This window comes from Scyliorhinus canicula, chromosome 10, assembly GCF_902713615.1.
Source record: "Scyliorhinus canicula chromosome 10, sScyCan1.1, whole genome shotgun sequence".
Lineage (NCBI taxonomy): Eukaryota > Metazoa > Chordata > Chondrichthyes > Carcharhiniformes > Scyliorhinidae > Scyliorhinus > Scyliorhinus canicula.
The window spans coordinates 155,327,130-155,348,176 of record NC_052155.1 but is presented as its reverse complement, the minus strand read 5'-3'; the positions used below and the strand labels follow the sequence as shown (position 1 = coordinate 155,348,176).

Sequence of the window (21,047 nt, the reverse complement as noted above, 5' to 3'; positions counted from 1 at the left end):
GAAGCCCCCGTCCAGGCCCCCCCCCCCCCCCCACACCCGCAGCAAACCGGTGATTATCACAGGTCGGTGACCACACCAACGCCCCCTCCAGTCTCATGTGCTGCCTCCACTGCCCCACACTCTCAGGGATGCCACTACCTGTGGAGTACAGAGCCAGCGAGAATGGCAGAGATGCCTTTTACAAAGCCTTCAGACTCGTGCCCTTGCAAGATGCCGCCTCCACTCGCTCCCACACCGATCCCTCCCCATTACCTATTTCCTAACCATCGATATATTAGCTGCCCAGTACTAATTAATAAAGTTCGGAAGGGCCAAGCCCCCCTTCCCACGCTCAAGAAGGACCTTCTTCATCCTCGGGGCTTTCCCGGCCCATATAAAACCCAGATCGCCACATTCATCTTCTTTAAAAATGCCTTTTTAAAATTGGAAGACACTGAAACACAAACAGCAATCTCAGGAGGACTGTCAATTTCACAGTCTGTACCCTCCCCGCCAATGACAGCGGGAGCACGTCCCATCCAAGGAAGTCCCCTTTCATTTGCTCAACAACCTGCCCAAATTTAGTTTATGAAGCTGACCCCAGTCCCTTGCCACTTGAATCCCAGGGACCTAAAACTCCCTCCCACCACTTTGAACGGCATCTCCCTCAGTTTCCTCTCCTGCCCCCTTGCCTGGATCGCAAAAACCTCACTCTTGCCCATTGCCCATATTCAGTTTGTAACCTGAGAACCAAATTCCTCCAGTATTCCCATAATTCCTGCAATTCCCCCTAACGGGTCTGTTATATAAAGGAGAAAATTGTCCACATAGAGCGAGACCCTATGTTCCACCGCCCCCTCTCGCTATCCCCCGGCAAATGTTGGATGCTCTCAGCGCCATTGCTAAAGGCTCCATGGCCAGGGCAAATAGTAGTGGGGAGACTGGACACTCTTGTCCCGTCCCCCGACACAGACTAAAATATTCTGATCGAACATGGTTTGTCCTTACATTTGCCACCAGTGCCTGATATAGCAGCCGGACCCAATCCACGAATCTCTGCTCAAACCCAAACCTTCCCAGGACATCCCACAAATACTTCCATTCCACCCGATCAAAGGCCTTTTCTGCGTCCATGGCCACCACCACCTCAACCTCGCGCCCCTCCGCAGGCATCATTATTACATTTAGGAGCCGCTTAATGGTGGACGTCAGGTGTCACCCCTTAACAAAACCCGTCTGGTCCTATTACCCCCGGAACACAATCCTCTATACGTGTGGCTAAGATCTTTGCCAGCAACCGTCCCTGAATTTTTAACCAGGTTGCAGAAACTGGCAGATCATTGTGAACTCAATGCATCCTTAATAGAGATGTTGCAAGACATATTGGTGAGTGGAATAAACAATAGCACAACTCAGAAAAGCTACTGGCAGTCCAGTCTGAATCTAAAAAAAAAACATTGAGATAGCCCTATCCCTGGATGTGTTTTTCAGGACAGTGCATGTTTTACTTGGAGCTGGTGTACGGGTCACCACCTTTGCCCCCTCCGACATGGCCAGTTCCCCGGGCAGCAGCTGGTGCATGGTGGTCTAGAGAGGTGGCAGATGGAGTTTAATGCGGAAAAGTGTGAGGTGGTTCACTTTGGAAGGAGTAACAGGAATGCAGAGTACTGGGCTAATGGCAAGATTCTTGGTAGTGTAGATGAACAGAGAGATCTCGGCATCCAGGTACATAAATCCTTGAAAGTTGCCACCCAGGTTAATAGGGCTGTTAAGAAGGCATATGGTGTGCTAGCCTTTATAAGCAGGGGGATTGAGTTTCGGAACCACAGGGTCATGCTGCAGCTGTACATAACTCTGGTGCGGCCACACCTGGAGTACTGCGTGCAGTTCTGGTCACCACATTATAGGAAGGATGTGGAAGCTTTGGAAAGGGTTCAGAGGAGATTTACTAGGATGTTGCCTGGTATGGAGGGAAGGTCTTACGAGGAAAGGCTCAGGGAATTGAGGTTGTTTTCGTTAGAGAGGAGAAGGCTGAGAGGTGACTTAATAGAGACATATAAGATAGTCAGAGGGTTAGATAGGGTGGACAGTGAGAGTCTTTTTCCTCGGATGGTGATGACCAACACGAGGGGACATAGCTTTAAATTGAGGGGTGAGAGATATAGGACAGATGTCAGAGGCAGTTTCTTTACTCAGAGAGTAGTAGGGGTGTGGAACGCCCTGCCTACAACAGTAGTAGACTCGCCAACTTTAAGGGCATTTAAGTGGTCACTGGATAGACATATGGATGAAAATGGAATAGTGTAGGTCAGATAGGCTTCAGATGGTTTCACAGGTCGGCGCAACATCGAGGGCCGAAGGGCCCGTACTGCGCTGTAGTGTTCTATGTTCTATGTTCTAGATCTCCCGGGAGCTGATGTACCGCTTGTTGTAATGGACCAGGTGATAAGCCTCACCCGCAATGCACTCGAAAATGATGTTGATGAATGAATTCATTATGTTCATGCCTTTGGAGGAGATGCCAGTATTCGGGTGGACCTGCTTCATAACTTTGTATCCATAGATGGATTTCCTTCAATTCTTACTGCCCTTTGTTGGGACCTTCGTCTGGGCTTTCTTGGCCCTCTGTTTGGAAGCTGGGACTTTCTTCTCGTCAAGCATGGTCAGCGAAATGTACAGACACAGATTGCAGAAAAGGGGCTCAGAAGCTATGCAGGTAGGGGGTTGGGGGGGGGGCGACCCATTCCTCAGTGGAAGGCACCTGTATGAATCATCCGTCACCAAGTCAGAGCTCAACTGCTGTCCCCTGGTAGACAAGGAAATATCATGACAACCCTCAGGATGCGAGGGAAACCACTTCAGACAGTGCTGTCGTCAGATGATGGGGTCCTGGAAAAGGGCACCACCAAGGCAAGGCTAAAGGAATCGGAAATATGCGTGTTAATCAGGAAGAAGCCGAGGCCAGCACAGGCTCGTACCATATAGGTGCAATTCTTGTCACCGGCCACCAAATGCATCCTGTACGCAGGATGCTCAGGTTGGTGAATTTCTGCCTTTCTACCACCAGATGGAGCTTTTACCTCTTTGTGAGAACAATATAGCCCGAATCCTGGAGGGCGGGGGGGGGGGGGGGGGGGGGGGGTTTGCTTTCCACTGTCCAAAGGCTACAAATTAAACAGAAATTCCAAAGGGTGCAGTAACTTTGTAGTAGCTAACCTGAAGAATATAAATCACAACAGGCAGCAAGACGGGCATTAAAAGTGAATACAGGACAGACAAACACTATCTTAACATCTACAGACACCTTGGGACAGGCATCGATTTCACTGTTGCTTAAAAAGGATAAGGATCCGACGGATACTGGCGGGTAGGCTGGAGGGGTGCCTCCCGAAGATGATAGGTGAGGATCAGACAGGGTTCGTGAAAGGGAGGCAGCTGCTTTCGAATATTAGGAGGGTTTTGAACGTCGTTATGGCACCGGTGGAAGGGAAGGAAACAGAGGTGGTTGTAGCATTGGACGCCGAGAAGGCGTTTGATCGGGCGGAATGGGGGTACCTGATGGCAGTTCTGGAGCGGTTTGGGATTGGACCAAGATTTGTGAACTGGGTAAAGTTATTATATAAGGAGCCGAAGGAGAGTGTCCGCACGAACAATATCAGTTTGAGATACTTTTCTCTCAACCGGGGGACGAGGCAGGGATGTCCTATGTCCCCCCCCCCTGCTGTTTGCGCTTGCGATTGCGCCGTTGGCCATCGCATTAAGAAGTTCGGGAGCATGGAAAGGGATAGTGGGGGGGGGGGGGGGATAGAGCACAGGGTGTCCTTGTATGCCGACGACTTGCTGCTGTATGTGTCGGAGCCGAGTGCATTGATAGGAGGAATATTGGAGTTGCTGCAGGTATTTGGGTCTTTCTCGGGGTACAAGCTGAACTTGGACAAGAGTGAGTATTTTGTGGTGTCTCAGCCGGGGGTGGGAGCAGGGGTGGGGGGGCTGCCATGCCGTAGGGCAGGGACCCACTTTAAGTATTTGGGGGTGCAGGTTGCCCGGGAGTGGGGGAAGGCTTCGCAGATACAACATTACTAGTTTGGTGGGGAGAGTGAAAGCTGACCTGGCGAGGTGGGATGGTCTCCCTCTGTCACTGGCGGGTGGGGTGCAGGCGGTTAAAATGAATGTGTTGCCGCGATTCCTGTTTATTTTTCAATGCCTACCGATTTTCCTGCCAAAGTCTTTTTTCAGGGATTTTGAGGGAAGGATTACCTCGTTTATATGGGGAGGGAAGGTGGCCAGAGTGAGGAAGGTGCTGCTACAGAGGGGAAGGCAGGCAGGGGGTTTGGGTCTCTCGAACCTGATGTACTACTACTGGGCGGCGAATGTGGAGAAGGTGCGGAACTGGGTCAGAGGGGTTGATTCCCAGTGGGTCAGAATGGAGGCGAGTTCGTGCAGGGGGTCGAGGCTGAAGGCACTAGCAAAGGCCCCGCTCCCGATAGCTCTGGGGAAATACTCAGGGAGTCCGGTAGTAATAGCTTCATTGAAAATCTGGAGGCAGTTTCGCCAACACTTCGGGTTAGGGGCAGGGTCGAGGGAAATGCCGATCCGGGAGAACCACAGATTTGAGCCAGGGAGGTGGGACGGAAGCATTCGGAAATGGGAGGATGAGGGGATTAAGACCCTAAAAGATTTGTTTCTTCAGGGTCAATTTGTAGGATTAAGGGAGCTGGAAGCGAAGTATGGGCTGGAGCAGGGAGAACTGTTTAGGTATATGCAGGTTCGGGACTTTGCCTGGAAGGAGATACAGAGCTTCCCGGAGGAACCGGCCTCCACGTTGTTGGAGGAGGTTCTGGCGGCAAGGGGACTGGAGAAGGGGACAGTGTCAGCGGTATACGGAGCTATGTTGGAAAAGGATAAGGCACCACTGGAGGGGATCAAAGCGAAGTGGGAGGAAGAGTTGGGAGAGGTTATAGAGGAGGGGGTCTGGTGTGAGGTGCTCACGAGAGTGAATGAATGCCTCCACCTCGTGTGCGAGGTTGGGGCTGATACAGCTGAAGGTGGTGTACAGGGTGCACCTCACGAGGGCGAGGATGAGCCGATTCTTTGAAGGGGTAGAAGATGTGTGTGAACGTTGCGCGGGGGGGGGGGGGGGGGGGGGGGGGGCGCTAATCACGTTCATATGTTTTGGTCCTGTCCAAAGCTTGGGGAGTACTGGAAGGAGGTGTTTAGGGTAATTTCCAAGGTGGTGCATGTGAAGTTGGACCCGGGTCCCGGGGTGTCGGACCAGCCAGGATTGGAAATGGGTGCGGAGGCAGATATCGTAGCCTTCGCCTCGTTGATCGCCCAAAGGCCGATCCTGCTGGGATGGAGAACGGCCTCTCCACCGTGGGCCCTGGCGTGGCGAGGGGACCTGTTGGAATACTTGACCCTTGGGAAGGTTAAGTTCGAACTGAGGGGAAGCTCGGAGGGTCTACAAGTCATGGGCACTATTTATTATGCACTTTCAAGAACTGGATAACATTGAACATTAGTTGTGGGGGGATGGGTGGGTGGGTTGGGGGGGGGGAGGGGGCTATGTATGTTAAAGATGGCTATGAGTAATCCCTGATTCCTTTTCTTTGTCATTTGTTTATGTTAACATGTGGGCTGATGTCTGGGCATGGTGGGAGGATGGGATCATTGTTACTGTTATGGGGTTTGAGATATTTGTTGTTGGTTATTGATTGTTGTTGGGTGTAAATTCGGGAGAAAAATTGTGAAAAAGGAGGAGAATAAAAATATTTTTTAAAAAACATCTACAGACAGCAGTCAGCCTGGCTTCCATTTATCAGTGTGCAAAGACAGGGACCAAGTCTTTTGGGAAGAGATTGGCTCCAGCGGATCAGGCTGGATTGGCTAGAGATTTTCAAATTGGGCGTTGGAGGACAATATGAAGTTATCAGAAAATACCCTTAAGTCTTCCATGAGAGCCTTGGGAAAATAAGAGGAGCCAGAGAGTTGCCAGAGCCAAAATCTATGTCGAGCCCGACTCTATGCCTAAATATTTCAGGGCTACACGGGTTCCGTGTTCCCTGTTGGAGAAGGTAGAGATTGACCTTGGGTGCCTGGAAAGTTTAGGTATATTAAGATCTGCGCAATTCGCAGAGTGGGCAGCGCCTGTCGTCCCTATCCTAAAACCGGACAAACCAGTCCACCTTTGTGGGGACTGTCCGCTTACAGTCAATCGGGTTTCCAAATTGAATACGTACCCCACGCCATGAATAGATTCCTATATGCCAAACTAACAGGTGGCCAGACATTTACTGAGGCACATATGAGCCTCGCCTATCTGCACCGCGGATCAGACGAGCCCTCCCACAAATACGTCACAATCAACACGCATAAGGTCCTGTATGAATCGCTTCCCCTTCTGGGTCTCTCCAGCATGCTCCATATTCCAACGGGTCATGGAGAACATACTCCAAGGGTCACCCAAAGCGACAGTATACTTGATGATGTTCTGATCACAGGGACTTCAGAACAAGCGCACCTGGCAAACCTAGATGAGGTCTTGCGCCGACTTTCAAAAGCAAGAGTACATCTCAAAAGGGAGTAATGTTCTTTCCAAGCATGTGAAGTGACCTATTTGGGCTATCGGGTAAACAAAAAGGGCTACGCCCAGTGGAGGACCAGGTCAGGGTCATTAAGAATGCGCCAACTCCAAGAAATACCACGGAATTGAAATATTTCCTGGGGTTAGTCAATTATCATGGGAAGTTTATCCCGAATTCAGCCTCCTTCTGTCTCCATTACACATGCTTCTGCAAAAGTACCAGAAATGGTCTTAGGGGGTCGCCACAGGTGGAGCCATTCAAAAGGTTGAAACGGCAGTTGCTATTGTCCAATCTATTGGCTCATTTCAACCCCAAAAAGGAACTCATGCTGACATGCGATGCTTCCCCTTACGGTATTCTCACACCGTGGAAAAGACGGGACAGAAAGGCCCATTGACTACGCATTGGATGGCGAGAGATTAACCCTAATTGTATCAATTAGTGTGCATCTCTTGAATAGGACTCCCTCAGATGGCGAACGGAGATATTCTCAAATCGAGAAGGAGGGCTTGGCAATTGTGTTTGGTGTAAAACAATTTCACCAGTACATCTATGGCAAGTGTTTTGTGATAGTGACCGACCACAAGCCCTTACTGGGACTTTTTAAGGTGGATGAAGCAATCCAACTATTGCCTCCACCCGGTTACAACATTGGGCCCTGTTACTAGCAGCTTGTGAATATCTCTTAGAGCTCCGAACCTATCTATCTTTGTCTTAAAGACACTCAGTGATTTGGTCTCCACTGCCTTCTGCAGTAAAGAGTTCCACAGATTCACCACCCTCTGGCTGAAGAAATTCCTCTTCATTTTAGTTCTAAAGATCGTCCCTTCAGTCTGAGGCTGTGCCCTCGGGTTCTAGTTTCTCCTATCCGTGGAAACATCTTCACGTTCACTCTATCTCGGCTTCTCGGTATTCTGTAAGTTTCAATGGGATTCCCCTTCATCCTTCTAAACTCCATTGAGTACAGACCCAGAGCCATCAATCACTCCTCATATGACAATTCCTTCATTCCTGGGACCATTCTTGTGAACGTCCTCTGGACCCCTCCAAGGCCAACACATCCTTCCTTAGATACGGGGCCCAATACTGCTCACAATATTCCAAATTTGGTCTGACCAGAGCCTTAACACAGCCTCTGCAGTACATCCCTGTTCTTAAATTAGGACAATTATTGATACAATTAGGGTGCATCTCTTGAATAGACATTAACTATGCTGATATTAACTATGTGTGGGCAGTACGGTAGCACAGTGATTAGCACTGTTGCTTCACAGCACCAGAGTCCCAGGTTCGATTCTCAGCTTGGGTCACTGTCTGTGCGGAGTCTGCACGTTCTCCCCGTGTCTGCGTGGGATTCCTCCGGGTGCTCCGGTTTTCTCCCACAAGTCCAGAAAGACTTGTTAGGTGAATTGGACATTATGAATTTTCCCTCAGTGCACTCGAACAGGTGTCGGAATGTGGCGGCTAGGGAATTTTCACAGTAACTTAATTGCAGTGTTAATGTAAGTCTACTTGTGACACTAATAAAGATTCTTCTTATTATTAAGTGCCAGAACTCCCACTTTGTCTGCAGCTCGCCCGCACACAGGAGACAAGAACAGAGTGGGAGGTCAGCACGTCCTGAGACGAAGTTTTAACTTTGAATGGCTGAACTGGCAGTCCTCAGGCCATTCGCCTGCAAACGTTGGCAAATGTAACCACCACACACTTGCAGATGGATACCCCAGAGAGTGCTGAGACGGTGGGTATAGGCTGAAGGTCCCATGTCATTATTGTGTTTCCATCTTGTGTTTCCCTCCCCTGTTCCACTCAGATCAGCGGCACACAGAATTCACGGTTGCGTAGCTAGTCTCCCTCTGCTTCTGGCGCTCTGATTGGCCCTCCCTCCTCCGCAGCCCGCCTGGCGTCCTTTCGAAAACAGAGACGGCCGACAAATGGGGCTGGCAGGTGCACTGCTGAAATACGTGGGATCGGGTCTCAGAAAAGATCCCACCATCATGTACCCAATACTCTCAGCAGCATTCAACCCCTGGTTTCTCCTCTGACTTACTTGCAAGGCCATTGGAGCCTGCTCCAATCTTCCCACATTTTTCCATTCTGTCTGACCTGCTGATCATTTCCAGCATGACCATTCATTTCAGATTCACAGCGCCCTGCGGTATTTAGCGTTTAGTTTTACAGATCAGCAAAATATATTCAGCAATTTGCAGGAATTGCAACAGTTAAAAGAACAGCAGGAAGACTGTTCAGATGTCAAAAGGACCAAGTCTGGAAATAATTGGGTGACAGAGATTGCTCAATGGTTTTTCATCAATCACATCTCCAACTCACATCACTGTTGGTGTTGGCCAGCAATTGGAAGGTTTAAAAAATTGCTCTCAGGATGTGGCGACACAGGCAACGCGGGTATTTAATAACCACCCCCTACTCGCCCGGAGAAAGTGACATTGGGTGAATTTCATTCTCACGATGGCGTTAAGCAGGAAATCCCAGGATGACGGAATGTGTTATAGTCAGGATGAGTGAATTGAGCTTAACCTGGAGGTGATGATGTTCTCTCGATATTTCTGCTTATATCCGTTATGATGGGAGAACCCAGGGGAGGAGGCAGCTCCAAGATCAGGCATCAGTTTCTGGGTCAGTAGAAATGATAATTGAGAAAGGTCCATAATGATGGCTGATCCAATATTGCTCATTTTACGCTATCTGCCTAAGTCAAAATGACTTGCCACCCTACCCGACCTCATGACCCATGGAGTGATATCACATCAGGTCGTAAAAATTGCGACCATAATGAGAGTGGAGAGTATTACCTGTGATTGGTCAATGGCAAGTGCCAGAAGACTGGGAAGTAACCTGGCCATTTCTAAACAGTGCCAATGACTTCAGACAGAAAGGCGTTGGGCAGAATCTTCCCATTTTTAGACCAAGTGCAGTGGCGAGTGTCTCCGGCGCCACTTTCCTGCCAATCAGAATAGCGGGATCCCGCACCAGATTCAGCGCTTTTGAAAGCTAATTAATTGTGTACAATCAAGTTTCCCTGTACTCCCAAACCCAGGCGCTGTACTGATCTGACCCATTGACACAGAAGAGTCCATAGGTTCAGCAGCATGATGCTGTCGATGAAGACCAACGTGGCACAGAGATGGAGACAGGAACCGGTCTGCCTTGGCAGAGTGGTGAACAGAACAGCATTATGGCAGAAAGGTGTTGCATTCATCTCGAAGCCTCTGGCAAACTGAGGATTGCCTTGTGCACGCCGCTCATCGGCAATTGGGTTTGGCGCTGAAGTAAATTCCCGCTGGCGTGACACAAGATTTAAAAACCTGACAGGATGCTAGTGGTCAGATGTTATAATGAACATTCATGAGATGCAAATGAGTGCAGATGACATTTTTGTCACCTGCCTGTGGGAAGAATGACCCGCTATTGACCCGCCATTTAGGGAATTGTAATGTGATTTTACACCAGCAGGTTTCAGTCTTTTTGGCTCCTACCAGATTCACCATATCTGTGCTCTAACCAATGCACCATGGGCTGGTTGGGAGAATACCACACACTATTTTTAATTCTTTTATGATATGTGGGCATCGGCAGCAAGTTTAGCTCCATCCCTAATTACTCTTGAATTAAGTGGCTTGGGGCAGTTAAGACAACCAAATTGCTGTGGGTCTGAAGTTACATATAGGCCAGACCAGGTTAAAGACAGCATAGTTCCTTTCCTGAAGGACATTAATCAACCGGATGGTTTTCAGGTTTAATGGTCAGCATTAATCTTTCACTTATTCACTGAATTTAAATTCCACCAGCTGTCACTGGAACCTACATCCCCAAAGCATTAGCCTGGGCCTCTGGATTACAAAGCCAATACTACCACTACACCATTGTTTCTCTCTAACAGACTGATAAATTAATCTTTGACTTAGTCAATACAATTCTCTACTGAAATACATACCAAGGCAATGGAAGAGCAATTATGGATAGTGAGGTTCTTGCTTAAAAAAAAGACATGAAGGACAAGTGCACAAGCTCAAAGGGAGGACAAACAATGATAATGAATCTGATGATAACATGATTTGTTGTCCAGGTACTGAGTTTGGAGGTGGGGGAGTCGGAATATGCAGTGGAGCTGATTTAGGTCACATTCCTGCCAACAAATAAGGAGTGTAATAATGTGTAACGAGTGTAAGAATGTGCAAGGAGTGTAAGAATGTGGATCAGTTGCCTGCTGCATGGCAGCGGACAATCAGCTGAAGTGCATAAGGCCTCAGGGTTATTTTTCATGCTCATTGGCATTTTGTCTGGGGCGGAACGGAACCAGTCATGTACAGAGGCCATCGGCATCATGGAGGCAGCTTTACTGAAGCAGTCAAGGGTGCCATCTGAGCCAAAGGCGCCATCTGCCAAAGAGCAGCCCCAAAAGCCAAGCAGAGTTGTTCCCCTCTGTATTGAGACACGGCCCATTCGCTAAGCTGCCTCAGCAGCGCCACCCAGTGACTTCTCTTGGTGGGGCAGCCGAAGCCCTCGAGCTGCCGGCCCTCTGATTGGGCCAGCACCATTGGGATCCCACCTGTCATCTTTAACTGGGCAGCAAAGTTGGAGGCCTTGTCGAGCAACATTCTTGAACTGTTCTCACTGCCGGCGCGTGCTGGCTCGGGATCTCAACTTTGAATATGTATGTTTAAAAAAATCACAAAAATAAAGTTTCTAGTGAAGACTGCTAACTTTGGAATAAAGATTATTCCAAGTCCCACAGCACAACAGAAAAGGCTTTGTGTAAAAGTGCACATACCAAAGGGAAATGAGAATGATTACAAATAAATAAAAATATTAAACAAACCGATTTCACCATTTGTGAGGCTAACATTTGCAATATATTGATAGCATCCAGCCAAACCAAGCTAATTAAATTGGAAATAAATGCACTGGAATCTGATTTTATAGCATCCTACAAATGTCCATACTTGTTGGCAGTTAGTCAAGGATTCTGATGAAAATTCAGCCCAGTGTGTGCTCCAGTTCAGTGATATTGTTGTATGTGATGCATGTGCCAGTAAATATGCAGATATATGGAAAACATCCATCTCATAATGTCAGAAAAGGCATCCAACTCAAGTGTCAAAAATCAGATCAATTTTCTGCTTCTTCTCTTCCAATATACAGCTTCAACCACCAGGGAAAGATTATGTGGAAACATTATGGACAGATAACCCAGGGTTGATTTTTCATTATGGGCTCTGCAAAGGTGAGACTCCAAGGTCAATTTGACACCCTCTCCATTGCGAATGGTGATTCAGAGGGAGTAAGATTGTCTGAGTCTGAGTCTATTTACAAGTCAGCACAGTAGCACAGCGGTTAGCACAGTTGCTTCACTGCTCCAGGGTCCCAGATCGATTCCCGGCTTGGGTCACTGTCTGTCGGAATATGCACACTTCCCCAGTGTCTGCGTGGGTTTCCTCCGGGTGCTCCGGTTTTCCTCCCGCAGTTCAAAGATGTGCAGGTTAGGTGGATTGGCCATGCTAAATTGCCCTTAGTAGCCAAAAAGGTTAGGTGGGGTTACTGGGTTATGGGGATAGGGTGGAGGTGGGGTTACTGGGTTGCGGGACTGGGGTGGAGGTGTGTGCTTAAGTAGGGTGCTCTTTCCAAGGGCTGGTGCTGACCCGATGGGCCGAATGGCCTTGTTCTGCACTGTAAATTCTATGATCTATAACAAGTCAATTACGAGCAGCGGCAGCCTCACTGATCCCATCCAGCGATATATTATCTTTACTGTCTTTGAAGTTGATCATGGTTCCGGCTTCAGGTGGGCATGGGCTTAATTTAGAACTAAATCCCATGCCCCAATGACACCATTGGCACCTCAGCATCATTCAAGAAGTCCACATGGGGTTGGGCCAGCCCCGGTAGTTGAATGGTCAGAAGAGGCCAAAGTAAGCTGAACAACATCAATGCTTGTGGGGCAGCACGGTAGCATTGTGGATAGCACAATCGCTTCACAGCTCCAGGGTCCCAGGTTCGATTCTGGCTTGGGTCACTGTCTGTGCGGAGTCTGCACATCCTCCCCGTGTGTGCGTGGGTTTCCTCCGGGTGCTCCGGTTTCCTCCCACAGTCCAAAGATGTGCAGGTTAGGTGGATTGGCCATGATAAATTGCTCTTAGTGTCTAAAATTGCCTTTCGTGTTGGGTGGGGTTACTGGGTTATGGGGATAGGGTGGAGGTGTTAACCTTGGGTAGGGTGCTCTTTCCAGGAGCTGATGCAGACTCGATGGGCTGAATGGCCTCCTTCTGCACTGTAAATTCTATGAAATGAAATGAAAAATTAATCATTCTAGATCAGGATGAACAGGGGCGCTGGGATCTACATTGGAGGCAATTAGCCTACCCAGCCTCAGCCTTGTCTCTTCCTTAAACAATCAGATTCCCTTCCAAAGTCCCAGCCTGGCAGTAACCATATGCCTTGTACTGTTCTTTTGGATTAACTTGGATTTTTTCAGTCCAGTTTCTGCTTCGCTCACCATTGAGCCCTCCTTAATTGGTTTCCTTTCTGTCCAGTACTCATTGCACGTGCCACAGTTGCAATTGATACTCCATTGCAGAATCTACCCAAGGAGAACCTGTCCCTAGCACCTCCTAGTGACAGTGAAATGTCATGCATTTGATGCAGTTTAATCATTTCTAAAATTACTAGGGGTGGATTAAGGTTGAATGAGTCAGTTTAACAATATTCACACCCAATAAATTATCTCGTTGCAATACAGGTTCAGAATCAATTGGTTAGGGCTGTAAATATCTAAGACATAATTCACTTATTCTGCAAGTTGTCATTGTAACAACCATACAATGGAATGCATCCTTCACTTGAACACAATGTGAGATGAATGAATCCAGTCCACACTACTCTCGTCATCGATGCTTATCCTGGATATCCAACTATATCCAGCACAGTGGCACAGTGGTTATCACTGCTGCCTCACAGGGCCAGGGATCCGGGTTCAAGTCCAACCTTGGGTGATTCTGTCGAATTTGTATTCTCCCCTTGTCTGACTGGATTTCCTCTGGGTGCCGGTCCGGTTTCCTCCCACATTCCAAAGATGTGCAGGTTTTTAAAAAAATAAATTGAGGGTACCCAATTCTTTTTTTCCAATTGAAGGGCATATTAGCGTGGCCAATCCACCTACCCGACACATCTTTAGGTTGTGGGGTGAGATCCACGCAGGCATGGGGCAAATGTGCAAACTCCACACGGACTGTAACCCGGGGCCAGGATTGAACCCGGGTTCTCAGTGCCATGAGGCAGCAGTGCTAACCACTGCGTCACTGTGCTGCCATAAAAGATGTACAGGTTGGGTGGAATGGCCGGTGCTATGTCTTTTCGTCCGACGACATTTCGTCCAACGACACTTCGTCCACGTCATTTCGTCCAACGTCTTTTTGTCCGCCCGTCTTTTGGTCCAACGTCATTTTGTCCGGTGATTTTTTTCGTCAAAGATTTTTTGTGACTTTTTACGTGTTTTTGCTGGATGATTTTTTTTGTCAAAGACTTTTTGTAACTTAACTTTTAGTAACGGGGGGATCAGGCGACTTCATGTACGCGATATAAGAAAATAACTGAACGCCTCAAAAGATTGGTCGTTGAATATGATCCCACAGCGAAAATTGATTTCTTGAGGAATGTTGCTCACAATTTACATCAATTTTAAGTAATTTCGGGAATTCATCAGTAGTAAACTTTTAGATCTTTTTAACTGCATTTTTAGATTTTTTAACTTTTTAACTGCATTTTTAAGCTTGCATTTTACTTGAATTTCATCAATTACTTGCATTTTAGCAATTAAATTCACTTGCTGTATTGTGCCTGCTTTCTATCAATTAAATGCTTTTATACGGAGTTGATTTGCAATTGGTTAATTGGACGAAGTGACGTTGGACCAAAAGACGGGCGGACAAAAAGACGTTGGACGAAAAGACGTGGACAAAGTGTCGTTGGACGAAATGACGTCGGACGAAAAGACGCGACACGGGAATGGCCATTCCAAATTGTCCCTAGTGCCCAAAGTTAGGTGGGGTTATGGGGTTACAGGGATAGAGCAGGAGAGTTGGCCTACCCGGTAGGCATCCTTTTCAAAGGGTCAGTGCAGACCCAATGGACCAAATGGCCTCCTTCTGCACTGTAGGGATTCTATGACTCTATATTAGGAAAATGACACCAACCATAGTCCATTACACAAGTGCCAATTACAAAGCCATGGTATAATACATTAGGCACACCAGCTGTTTCACACTGTTCAAACAGCTGCTCTCTCCTCATTTCAAGGTGTCATTAGATCACTCCAGGCAGTCTCATCGCCTCAGTTAATCAGACAGCAAACCTTCCCCCACCCTCCTTGCAAACCCCACACTGTGGCCTCGCGAAGTCTGGCGATTGCTGCTCACAAACAATGGTCAAAGACACATTCTGTCACAGCCTGCTGAAACGTGAGCTGTAGGCCACTGAGTGTGGGGGATGGACTGGAATAAAAGACTTGCATCAGATAACAATATACTAGACAAATGAAAGCTGAGACAGATGGGATTATAACCGCTGCATGCTTCAACTCCATTCAGCTCCCCAACATGACTGAAGATGCAACTGGTCAGATTGCTCTCTCTCTCTCTCTCCCTTTGAATCATTCCTGCATTGTGAGAAATGGCACTGTGCCATTTACACAGAGCAGCAAGTGGAGGGGCAGAGGATGAAAATTCTTGCCGCATTTCAAAACATTTCTTGGTTACACCAGCCTCTCTGTACAATGGGAAAATTCCATTGACACCAATAGGCCCAGTATGAATGTGGCGCACTGAATAAACAAAAAAATAATAATGTGTTGCACTAACAATAGGTCAACCCCTGAGAAGCTGTTTCAGTGCCCATACCACCCCAGTGCCTCAAAGTCCACTCACCACTGCAATCTCCTTGTGAAATTTTGACTCTATACACGTAATGTTTCTGAAGGTGTTGACATAGAAACCAACTCGGCTGTGAAACAAAAAACAAATGATCAGCAAATCTCATCCCCTTATTTCAAAAATACATTAAAAAACACAACACCAAATCATGTGCTTATTAATATGAGGCAAACCATTGTCTTTAGCATGCACACATAAGCTTTCATAAATGCACTGAGGGCTGGATTTAATGCTGGGGGCAGGTTCCCTATAACCCACAGCAGAAAAGTCAGGGGTGAGTCCACAATTATTTGGCAGACTCGCCCTGTGCCATTTAACAGCCTTGGTGCCATTGGCTCAGAGCAGTACATCGGGAGAGGAAGTTCTGCCTCTTTAGAGCTGTTGGTTAATCAAATGGTCCCGGCAGTGCCATCAGGCACTGTGACCACTGATGTGACTGTGTGGTGGGGAAAGAATCGTAAGCGGCGGGAGGAGATGTCGAGGGAGCCCCCAAATGGCCCAGGTGGCTCGTAATGGATGCCCACCCCAGTCGCACAACAAGAATCAGAAAAGAAGCAAAAAGGTCACGTCACAAAAAGTTCACGGGCAGCATCAACGGGTGCAGCATCGGCATTGATGGGAAAGTCTGGGCCAATATTCTAACTGTGGTCTAACCATTACATAGGACATATTTACCTGTTAGTCTTCGATATTTTGTGGGGGGTTGAAATATAAATATGTCGTATCTGGTTTGAAGTAGCCATGTGACCTCTGCCATGAGGAAATCTCTCTAGAAGCTGCCGTTTTACATCAGTTGAATAAATATCTCACACTGAGAAAGACACGAGGAAGCACTGCTGTCTTTGAACTCAAAACATTGATGTGTTATATGAGTTGGTTCAACATTGACTGCAACTGGATGCAGTGAGACTAGAAACAGGCTTCCGACACAGGAGATGGTTCAACACTGTTTTATTGAACCTGCTGATTGCTGTACATAATCTGCTGTAGGTTGACACTCTATTAATCTAAACTGATAACCTCTGACTGGCTTGACCAGACTAGCTCTCTGTCACATGGAGACGGTGCTTACTGCCTTGTGCACTCTATCTCTGTAGCTGTATCCTGTGAGAAGAGGGAGAGTCTAGATGCCTTGTGTGTTTTTTGTGGTAGTTTCCTGTCTGGTGATTGGTTTTTCTGTGTTGTGCGTGTTCATTGGTTATCCTGTGTGTCAGTCACTGCCTGTCTGCATCTCATTACATACATGAGTGGATATTATGACAAACATGTTGTCAGAAAGGGAGATAAAATAGAGTTTTGAAACCTTAGAAATGCTACAGCGATGCCACAGCTCAGATAGGTGCAGAGAAATATTCAAATTTATTAAAAGCTGCTGAAAAAGGACAAGAAGAAGGAAAGAAAAACCGAAGCCTGCAGTAAAATACTGGGTGAGTTAACATTGCCGTCCACTTTCCCAGCTCTGCTCCAATAGAAATGGAAGGCAATGGGCATGATCTACTGGCCACACTGTGCCAAAAAGCATTGCCAGGAGACCCCGCTGCCAGCATCTACCCAGCTTGTCACACCTCGCGAGATCGAATGCACTCTTATGAGATAGAGCAAAGAACAAAGAAAAATGACAGCACAGGAACAGGCCCTTTGGCCCTCCAAGCCTGCGCTGATCCAGATCCTCTATCTAAAACTGTTGCCTATTTTCTAAGGATCTATATCCCTCTGCTCCCTGACCATTCATGTATCAGTCTCGATACATCTTAAATGACGCTATCGTGCCCGCCTCTACCACCTCCGCTGGCAATGCGTTCTAGGCACCCACCACCCTCTGTGTAAAGAACCTTCCATGCATATATCCATTAAACTTTTCCCCTCTCACCCTCTCACGAGATGTTGTGATGTGAAGCCCACCCATTGTGGGCAGGATCACCTTTTGGCAAATCTGCATATCAGAGGGAGACAGTTAATCTCACTCTAATATGCCTGAGGTAATCAAGGCATTGGGATCTGTACCCTTCACCATGGAGAGCTTGGGCATGCACCATTCAGTACTGATCCCCACAAATGGGGATCAGATGGAATGACACGCATTGGGGTCTCCCAGGAGATCGGGAGGCCCTCAGGTGCTTACGCTCTGGGCAGGATGGACTGGTAACCCTGACATTACCAAGGTGCCAAGCTGGCATTTTTTACGTGGTGGTGATTGGGTCCAGGGGAGCCCTGTGTACATGAGATAAGGTATGTGAACCCCCCCCCCCCCCCCCCCCCACCCACCCCACCCACCGAGGACCCCCTTGTGATTTGGGTGGGTTCAGAGGTCCTGACTGGGGGTTGAGAGATCAAGATGCCATTTTTAATTGCCGATTTCTTCCTGCACTGAGGAATTTCTGCGAGCGCCGGGAAACACGCAGTTAAACACGCTCGGTATGGGACATAGCTCCCATTCGGTTTGATCGCATCCAACAAGTCCGAACCTATATTAGTAGCCATACTTCTAACACTGCAGGGAAGGACTGCAGCAAATTGTATTCCATCCTAAATAAAACCAATCGAACAGACGACAGAGATTTTGAAAGCTTTGGACGCACATTTTGAACCCTGAGTGAATGCAACTTTTGAATGCATGGTATTCAACACTAGAGTTCAAGGGGAAAAGAACCCAGGAATCAGTATATGACTGCGGTAACACAGCTTGCAGAATCATGTGAATTTTGGACCGGCAAAAGATGTCTTAGGCGTACAAGACCGCTCAGTGAGAGGATGTCTACTGAACGAGGAGAAACGTACACTCAGCAAAGCGATAGACAGGTGTACAAATGTGCAAGTGTAAACCGTTAGCGAGAGCACATGTATGGCAGAACTGACCAGGCGATACATAATGCTGATAGACATTCCAAGTCAAAAGAGCAGAAAAAGCGCAGAAAAAAGGGCAGGATGCAAATACTGCGGACAACATGATATAAAAGAAAAGAAGGATTGTCCAGCGTAAGGGAAAGCAGTGGAAGAAGTGGAATCATTTTGCATACAAGCGCTTGGCCAGAAAGAAGCAAATCAAACCTTAGCAGATGACCACTGGAGAAGATCACCAGAAGAGTCTTTTTTTAAAAAACATTTTATTAAGGCATTTATGGTTTTACAACAATAAACGATACAAATACAAATGTAAACATAGTTTGGTGCGTAACCCATCCTTCCATCTCCCACTGTTCCCGCCTTCTCTAAACACAAAATACCCTAACTCCCCCCTACCTCCCCCTTCCCCCCCTCCCCCACCTTATTCAATCTGCTGACAGTTTAGTTTTCTCCGAAGAAGTCGATAAATGGCTGCCACCTCCGAACGAACCCGAATGTTGATCCTCTCAATTTCCTCAAGTCTAAGAAACCCAGCCATGTCGCTAACCCACACCCCTGATTTTAGGGGCTTCGGGTCCCTCCATGCTAACAATATCCGTCTCCAGGCTACCAAGGAGGCAAAGGCCAAAACATCCGCCTCTCTCGCCCCCCTGGAGTCCCGTTCTTCCAACACTCCAAAAATCGCCACCTCTGGACTCGGCACCACCCTCATTTTTGGCACCGTGGACATGACATCTGTAAATCCCTGCCAGTATCCCCTAAGCTTCGGGCATGCCCAAAACATGTGGACGTGGTTTGCGGGCCCTCACACGCACCTCACACATCTGTCCTCCACCCCAAAGAACTTGCTCATCCGGGCCACCATCATGTGTGCCCGATGAACCACCTTGAATTGTATCAGGCTGAGCCTGGCACATGATGAGGACGTGTTGACTCTGCTCAGAGTATCCCTCCACAGCCCTGCCTCTACCTCCCCTCCCTGCTCATGTTCCCATTCCGCTTGAGCTCAACTATCTGGGTTTCCTCTCACTCCATAAGTTCTTTATAGATTTCCGAAAACTTCCCCTCCCCCATCCCCATTCTAGAAATTACCTGGTCCTGTACCCCCCATGACGGTAAAAGCGGAAAGGTTGAAACCTGCCTTCGCACAAAATCCCTTATCTGCAGACAGCGAAACCCATTCTCACCCAGCAATTCGAACTCCTCCTCCAAATCCTCTGAACAATAAACAGTTCCTCCAGCCTCTCAGTCCCTGCTCTCTGCCACCTCCGAAACCCATCCAGCCTCCCCAGGACAAACCGGTGGTTGCCACAAATTGGAGCCCACACTGACGCTCCCTCCACTCCCACTGCCCCCAAGCTCTCAGGGCCGCCACCATCACTGGGCTTGTGGAGTACCAGGCCGGCGAGAACGGCAGAGGAGCCGTTAAAAATGCCCCAAACGTGTGCCCTTACCCGAGGCCGCCTCCACCCGCTCCCCACACTGACACCCCCCAACTACCCACTTCCTAATCATGGCTATATTTATCACCCAGCAATAGTTCCTAAAGTTCGGCACTGCCAGGCCCCCCCCCCCCCCACTCTAGCAGCACTTTCTTTACTTGCAAGGTTTTACCCGCCCACACAAAGCCAGAGATCACCCGCTTAAAAAAAGCCTTTGGTATAAAAATAGGGAGGCACTGAAAAACAAACAGAAATTTTGGGAGAACCGTGATCTTTATGGTCCGCACCGCCCCACTAGTGACAACAGGTGCATGTCCCACCTTCGAAAGTTCTCTTTCATTTGTTCAGCTAACCGGATCAAATTTAATTTATGTAACTGCTCCCATCCCCGTGCCACCTGAATTCCCAAGTAATGAAAACTCCCTCCCACCACTTTAAAAGGCAGCTCCCCCAGTCTCTTCTCCAGACCCCTTGCCTGGATCACAAAAACCTCACTTTTGCCCATTTTTAATTTGCACCCTGAAAACCGGGCAAATTCCCCCGAAGATCCGCATAATCTCCCCCATCCCTTCTAATGGGTCAGAAATATATTGGAGTAGGTTGTCTGCATATTACGAGACTTGTTTTTCCACCACTGCCCCCCCCCCCCCCCCCCGCCCTTTCCAGTCCTTTGAAGTTCTCAGCGCCATCGCCAATGAAAACAATAGTGGGGAGAGAGGACACCCTAGCCTTGTCCCACGGTGCAGTCTAAAGTTGTCCAAACTCACCTGGTTCGTCTGCACACTCGCCACTGGTGCCTGGTACAACAACCGAACCCAGTCAGTAAAGCCCTGCCCAAACCTAAACCATCCCAGGACTTCCATTCCATCCGGTCGAAGGTCTTTTCCACATCCATAGTGACCACTTCCTCCGCCTCCCTCCCCTCGGGGGGCACAATTATCACATTTAGGAGCTTTCTAACGTTGGCCGTTAGTTGCCTGCCTTTAACAAACTCTGTCTGGTCTTCCCCTATCAGCCCTGTGGTAGTCACCACTGATGTATATATTGTATATAGAGGATGTTGATATAGGTGCTTTACGGTAAGGCCCCTGTACTACAGGTACGGGGGTAGATCCCTGCCTGCTGGCTCCGCCCAATAGGTGGAGAATAAATATGTGTGCTCCCCGTACAGCAGCCATTTCGCCAGCTACTGTAGGAGGCCACACATCTCAGTGTAATTACATCCTACTCTCGTCTTTGCGTAATTGATCGTGCAT

General features: G+C 48.1%; 1 protein-coding gene across 23 annotated transcripts in view; it reads right to left on the bottom strand.

Moving 5' to 3' along the window:
• amph (amphiphysin) overlaps positions 1-21,047 on the bottom strand; it is a 354,942-nt gene that overhangs the window by 143,995 nt on the left and 189,900 nt on the right. For all 23 annotated transcript variants that reach the window (XM_038809956.1, XM_038809944.1, XM_038809948.1 and 20 more), the window contains exon 8: positions 15,500-15,575. In XM_038809956.1, the coding sequence (XP_038665884.1) occupies positions 15,500-15,575 (76 nt within the window). The remainder of the gene's footprint in view (positions 1-15,499; positions 15,576-21,047) is intronic.